The 7,319-nt window shown below is 43.5% G+C and overlaps 2 protein-coding genes across 2 annotated transcripts; one reads left to right on the forward strand and one right to left on the reverse strand.

The window, feature by feature from the left end:
• Positions 1 to 288: 288 nt before the first annotated feature.
• PCYB_084580 (binding protein) lies at positions 289 to 3,241 on the reverse strand (the record flags this gene model as incomplete). Its single annotated transcript, XM_004222196.1, has 8 exons — positions 289 to 330; positions 428 to 491; positions 657 to 737; positions 895 to 1,022; positions 1,138 to 1,253; positions 1,413 to 1,453; positions 1,613 to 1,686; positions 1,943 to 3,241. The coding sequence occupies 8 exons, from the start codon at positions 3,239 to 3,241 to the stop codon at positions 289 to 291; spliced, it is 1,845 nt and encodes a 614-aa protein (XP_004222244.1).
• A 3,236-nt stretch (positions 3,242 to 6,477) lies between these two features.
• On the forward strand, positions 6,478 to 6,939 carry PCYB_084590 (DNA-directed RNA polymerases I II and III 14.4 kDa polypeptide; the record flags this gene model as incomplete). The annotated part of the gene is made up of 1 exon (XM_004222197.1): positions 6,478 to 6,939. A coding segment is annotated over exon 1 (417 nt), but the record flags the coding sequence as incomplete, so codon positions are not given.
• Positions 6,940 to 7,319: the final 380 nt, after the last annotated feature.

Here is a 7,319-nt window from a genome sequence, read left to right on the forward strand (position 1 = left end):
GAGAGGAGTGCTGGGAAAAAACTCTGAAGGTGGCATTCCTGCCAAAGCGGCGTGCGTAAAGTACGCAGAAAAAGAAAAGAAAAAAAAAAATTACTACTTTGGGGGGGTTGCCATTCGTCTATTTTCCCCCTTTTGCTAATACCACATCGGGTCGTAAAAAAAGGATAAAACAGTGTGTTGAACAGATGCGCGCTTAAAAAAAATTGTAAAAAAAAAAAAGGAGTCATCAAAAAACAGCGGGGAACAATAATGGATGAGCAGGAAATATGCCGCGTGCACTATCTTCTCCTATATTCTGTCCGAAATAAGCGTGTAGTAAATATCATCAGACTGCAAAAGGGAGGAAATGTGCGTGTGATGTGAGCAAAGGAATACGTATTTATACATGTATTTATGTGTGGGGGTGGGAAAAAAAAAACGCGGTTACTGCTTTTTTGCCGTGTCTTAGGTAGGGCTCGTCGTAATTTAGGGACCAAAAGGAGTACACGTTTCTGCGCAGGTGTGGGGGGCAAATAAAAAGGGTAATAAAAGTGCACATAAAAAGGAGCATGCCAAAACGAAGTACCCTTTACTCATCCTATATTGGCATCTCAAAATAGGACAATAAAAAAAAACATGGGCGTATTTTTTTTTTCCCCCCTTTTGCTATGCCTAACTTGAGCATTTTCTTGAGGTTTAAATTTTGGAAGTCCCAGCACCTCAACTCGGTGTTGTACTCATCCGTTATGTGGCTCGGCCTGCAAAATTGGCCAAAAAAGGGGAACAATGAACAGTAGCCAAATGGAATAAAGAAAAAAAAAAAAGGCATAACAGTAGAGGTAGACCCGTTCCCACAACCACACGTTACGTGTTCGTGTGCACATATGTAGACGTGCAATTTTTTTTTCTCCTCACTTTTTAAAGTGCTCGTAAAAAGTGATGTTCGTAAGAATGGTCCTCGTGTTGCGCGCAAACAAATATGTTATGAAGGCGAACAGGGTGATGTTGATGAAGTTGCACAGAATTACGAGCAGGGCGAAGGCCTGTGGAGGGGGAAATAGGTCGGCGCAACGTGGGGGAATCGCGGTTGTAAAAAAAGAGGGGGGGGAAAGGGCCTAATGAAGGCTAAGCGGGCTGCGCGGCACGCTATTCCCTTACGTAGTCCACCGTCTTGTGAAACAAACTGAAGTACAAGAAAACGTAGTAGTAGTTGTACAGCAGAAGGACGAACATGGAAAATATGAAGAGGTAGAAGGCGCGCTGGTTTTTTATCCCTGCGAAGGTGGTGATGGTGGGGGGGGGCGAGTTGTTTGCGCGTGCCAATTTGTGGAGAGGCAACATGTGGGGAGGAAACATGTGGAGAGGAAACATGTGGAGAGGAAACATGTGGAGAGGCGATTTTCTGGACTAAGTCCCTAGGGGGGGCGACGTACCGATGCAGTTGTCAACCCATACGCAGTGGTGGTCTTGATGTCTGCCAAGGGGGGAGAAGCGGTGAGGAGGAGAAGTGGTGCGGGGGAGAAGTGGTGAGGAGGAGAAGTGGTGAGGCGGCACATGGTAGCGGTTGCAGGGAATCCGAAGCGGGAATGAGCAGACATTGCTTCCTACGCCGTGAAGGCCGCTCCAAGCTTACACGATGCAGTGGAAGCACTCCGCGCAGTGGTGCACCCTCGGTGGTTTGACTATGTTGCATGTGACGCAAACGTTCTGTGAAGGGGGTGAAGAAGAGGCGCGGGCAAGTGAGGCCGTTGTGCGGTTTGTGGTAGGCGGTTTGTGGCAGGCGGTTTGTGGCAGGCCGTTTGTGGCAGGCCGTTTGTGGCAGGCGGTTTGTGGCAGGCGGTTTGTGGCAGGCGGTTTGTGGCAGGCCGTTTGTGGCAGGCCGTTTTCGTTTTTGTGGTGACAAAGGAGGGAGTGCCCACCGCGTTGGCCATGGCTACACCACCAGGGGTATGAGCGCACTCACCCGTGGATTCCTATTGTACAGTATGGCATTCCTGTAGTCGATATCGAGGGAGTTAACTCGTTCCTGGGAAACCTGTGCATAAAGAGACATCTTCTGGCACTCCAAGTTGACGATGAGTTGATCGTACTTAGCGTGTTCGGCGTCGATTTGATTATCCATTTTCTCAGGATCCATAAGTGACAAAGAGATCATTCTGTTGATTTTGAATAGTTCCATCTCGATACTGTTTAGCTGATACTCGGCTTTTTTTTTGAACGAAGAATCATAGGTGTAGGCAAAAGGGGTATTCTTTTTTCTATGTCTTTTAGTAAGAGTATCATTTTGTTTGTAAAATCCAGGGCTCTTAAAATATAGAATAAACCAAAGGAACTGCTGAAACAGCCAAATAGCTAGCCAAGTGATGGACAAAGTATGATATCTTTTAAGAACCCAAAAGGATCTAGAAATGTTCAAATAAACAACCAAATTTAACATGGCGAAGAACCAAAAGTAAAAAGCGTATATAGTTTTGCATATCTTTATCCCTTTGCAAAGTTTATCTTGTATTATCCATTTTTTTAATAAAATGAAAACCAAAAAGTATCTATTCTTTAGGCAAAGTTGGAACACATTGGTATTATCATTTTGTACGGATGTATGATGAACTAAATTTAGGGAGCCATAATCACAGAGTAATCTCAGGATATCTATATCACAGTGTTTGACAGCTATATGTAAGATCGTGTTTCCATAAAAGTCTCGATGATTTATGTTAACACTTTTACTGAGTAACCACTGTAATGTACTTATGTTATTTCTTTTCACACTTAGGAAGAGGGCAGTTTGCCCATATTCATTTTGTTCCTCTAGACTGGCCCCGTTCAGATATAGTAATTCTAAGATGTGTAGAGTTTCCAAAATTTTATCTTCATTAAATTCGCTAATGGCTGTTAGGAAGGGACTCATTTTTCTCCTGTTTTTGTGAAATATGATGGATGGGCCAAAGTGCTTGATTAGGAGTAGGACAATTTCGTAATGACTATTTTTTATTGCGTAGTAAATGGCTGTGTCGTTGTTAACTAGGTCTTCTTTATCTATGTCTACATTCAGACTAATTAATTTTTTTATTAGTTCCGTGAATCCACAGTAGCAAGCCCAGTGCAGGATGTTAATTGCGTTGAGCATTTCGATGTCATTATTTAGAATGTAGGGCTGAATGATTATTTGAAGCCTTATGAAGTCCTGGTGCTTGGCACACTTTATTATTTCATACTGCTTTTCCAGGATTTCCCTGTCTATGTGTTCATTGTCGCTATTCATTTTATTCTAAGAGTGTGAGAAGAGAAGCTGCCCACGTGAGTGCTAGCTCTTCCTACGCGATAACGTTTTGTAGGAAAAGTCGGAAACGAGTCAGCTCGGCGGGGGGCACACTTGTTCGCAGGGAATGCGGGGAGAAGTGCACGCGCATACGTGGGAGGGGCGTGTACCCATAAATGCACACGTGTAGGGGGCGTGTACCCATAAATGCACACGTGTAGGGGGCGTGTACCCATAAATGCACACATGTGGGGGACGTGTATCCCCTTTTAATGGAAAACCGCGCAGGGCCTACTTTCCTGGCATTCTTCAAAATGGGCATGTGTCCACCCCACCATCATTTAGCATGTGCCGAAACGTTGTGAAACCACACGGGCGTTTTTTTCAAGGTGGGATTTTTGCACTTGATGTGCTGAATAAGTGGCGCATACTCAAGGGCACAGTTTTGTAATTTTTTCCTTTCGCTTTCGCCGTTTGATTTGATTTGATTTGTATTTTTTTTTTTTATTTCTCCACTGGAGTGCGCTTTGTTCCCCCCCTTCAATCGAGGCAATTTTTTTTTTTCCTTTTTTATCGCATCGTATCTTACTCCCTTTTTTGGCCTCTCTTGCGAAAAAGTCTTAGGGGCTGGGGAGGGCGTGTGTGCTGAGTGTGCACTGGGGCGTGCACAAAGGCATGCCATGAAGAAAGCGGAACAAGTTGCGCGTACATTTCGTTGCGCCTGTGCTGACACATTTGGCAAAGCGGTCTTTTCTCGTCCGCAAATATATTGGAATGACCCCCTTCCCCCAGCGGTTATATATTCCTTATGGGACGCTTTACCCTTTGCGCAGAGCAGAATTGGACATGAAAGGGAAATAAAAAAAAAAAAGGAAGGACGGGAAAAGAAAGAAAAGGATAGGAAAGTCATAATAGAATGTGGAGGAAATGAGTACACATATGAAGGTACATACGCGTGCATATGTGCAGACAAAATAGTGCTGGTCCTGCCGCTTAACAAAATTTGCGCCTTCGCTTCGCCAAAAATGACGTTAACGCGGTTGATTTGGGGAGCCACCCATGTTTGTGCCTTCCAAAAAATATTTTCCCCTTTGTTTTAAATTTCGAGGGGTGCTTTTTTTTTGCCTATTAAGCGTTTTTTTTTGTCCAATTAAGCTTTTTTTTTTTTCCAATTTAATTAAGTTTTTTTTTCGTGTGGCGCTTTGTTAATTGTTTTCCCTGTGCTACATTCTTTCCCTGTCCTTTTGCCCACAGTTCGGAGGTATGGTGGGGCAAACGAAAAAAAGCACCCTCTATGGGGCTGGCAATAGTTTTTGAAATAAGGATGCGTCACAGTGAGGTAGCGATAAGCCTTTTAATATTACAAGAGAGTTGCCCTTACAGGTAAGTAGGTACGTATGATTAATCTCCGTTTGGGTTGTTCTACCACTTTTGGGGGGGGTATCCATTTGTGGAAGTGTTTCAACCGACAAGGGGGGGGACCAAAACGGTGGTGGGACCAAAGCAGTGGTGCGACCAAAGCGGTGGTGGGACCAAAGCAGTGGTGCGACGACATGCCATTTGGGCGATAAACGGAGTGGCACAATTTTAGGTGCCTCTTTGGGTGGGGTCTAAAACGTGGGAGCGTCTTGTCTTTTTTCTCACATTGTGGCTGCTTCGCAAAATGCACAAATTTTAAGCGTATGCACTTTTGTAAATGGAAAAAAGGGTGTTTTGGGGAAGGGGCCAGCAAGAGACCGAGTTAAATCGGAGGTGATACAACAGATTTGTAATTATTTTCAAACATTACTAGTAAGGCAGCTGATGAGTATTCGCCTTGTGGACATATACATATGGGTGTTGCTTTGGAAGAGCCTCTGGGGGGAAGAAGCGGGGAGGAACCTTATATAAGCTAATAGTTTGTTGTGCGATTTTTACTTAGAGTGAGGGGTTCATGGTCCCCCCCCCGGATGAGTTCATATGATGGAAAGTGAGCTACGTGGTGAGGCAACGAGATAGACGGTACGTGGTGGGCGCATTCATCTGTGCTCCCCTGGACAGTTAGCACAACCTTTTAACATATCTCCACCCACATGTTTCATTTGTGAGCGTTTCCATCTCGTCCTTGCTTCTTTTTATTTGATCATTTCATGGCTACGCGGCTCGGGGCACCTTTCAGTCTCGCTCCTTTGAGGGGAGCCTCCGCGTAGGCCTTATTTCCGCTATCGTAACGATGACTTGGGGGGGAATACAAAAAAGAACATTTTATACTCCCCCCATACAAACATGCCATTAATTTGGACTTGTACGTATGCTGAGGGGGCACCACAAGGGTAGTTTTGTTAATCTTTTCATTTCAAAATGGTTTAAAAATAATTTTCCTCTTTGTAGTGGTAGATAACAGAGTAGCCTCTTTCATTTTTGTAGAAACGGCACCACGATAGGGGAAAAAAAAAAACGCGTAATAAAAATGAAGTCCCCCCCCCAAAAAAAAAATTATATGCCCATTTGAGCGCATATCAAATTGGAAAAAATAGTAAGTGAAAAACTCTAACTTGGCAGTTGCATGTACAAGAAAAAAACGCAATTATGCAAAAAAAAAAAATTGCTAACTTGGGAAGAACTATTTTTATGGTTGTTTTCCCCTTTTATGCCTCCAAAAAATTTTGAGGCAGTTTCCCCCGGGAGGTAATTAATTAAGCGGTTCACGATTGAGCGACGTTTCGCAAAAATTATGGCATCATAAATAAACACTGCTTACATTGTGGCGCATAATTATACATACGTGTGAGCAACGTGAGGGACGAAGGGAGGCGCTTCACCCATTGGTCATTTGCTTTAGATTTGAGGAAATCCACTTTGTATTATTTGGAAGAGTAAAGGGAACGTGCTGCGTGGTCTTCCCCCCCTTTATCATTAGCACAACATAGGATAGCACAACGTAGCAGAGAACGAGCCACCTCTTTTTGTTTTCCCCGGAACGCGCCAAGTAATACGAATGAACACAGCATGTAGAAATGGGACCCTACGTATGGGGTGGTACTGCATGCCCGTTGCGCAGCCCAGTTTTTTCTCCGTTGCGAGGCGATTTTGGGCCCCATCTCATTTCGCGCTGTGATGTAGCTTCGGTGTAGCTGAGGTGTATTGGTTTGGACGCCTCCACTTTGATGCTCCATTTTGCCGCCCCACTTTGATGCTCCATTTTTCCGCCCCACTTTGATGCTCCATTTTGCCGCCTCACTTTGTTTCCCCCCTTGCAGTGGACGGCTTCAACGAAAATTACTTGAACGATGAGGACGACTTCATGGGAGACGAGTTCGGACAAGGAGTGGACAGCGACGATGGTGACAACTACGAAAATGACATAGACATTATAACGGAAAATCAAATTAAAAAGGAAAAGTCAGATTACGAACATTCGGATGCAAATGACGATAACATCAGAATAACAAGCCCTTATTTAACCAAGTATGAAAAGGCCAGAATTATAGGCACTAGAGCTTTACAAATAAGCTTAAATGCCCCCTTGACGATACCGATAGAGACACAAGGGGGAGGAGATGTATCAAATGGGAAGAATGAATATGATAATTACCTTAACAATGACCCGTTGGTGATTGCAGAAAAGGAGTTACATAACAAATCGATTCCGTTCATTCTGAGGAGGTACTTACCCAATGGTAGTTACGAGGATTGGAAGTTGGACGAGTTGATAATTGACTAGCCGTGTTGGTTTAGGTGAGGCGGCATTTCTCCCGTTAGGCTATACATTCTCGAATTGATGTTAACTTCGCTAGCTGAGTTTTTTTGGCCCCTTTTGTCGTTTTGTACGTTGCTTTGTTTCATTTTGTTATATTTTTTTTTTAATGTTGCATTGTGCCTTTTGGGATGGGGGAGCGGTTCTACAAGGTCTAACTCTTCCGTTTGTGTGTACAGCACAACACTTCAATTAGTCAACACGGCAACGATATTCCTTTTTGCTGAAGGAATCCGCAAAGTGTTTTTTTTTTTAATGAAGTAATTACTCGCTTCGGCTTCTTTTCATTTTATCTTTTTTCCATATTACAATCATTTGAATTTTTTTTTTTTTTTTTTTTTTTAT

This window comes from Plasmodium cynomolgi, chromosome 8 (assembly GCF_000321355.1).
Source record: "Plasmodium cynomolgi strain B DNA, chromosome 8, whole genome shotgun sequence".
Classification (NCBI taxonomy): Eukaryota; Apicomplexa; class Aconoidasida; order Haemosporida; family Plasmodiidae; genus Plasmodium; species Plasmodium cynomolgi.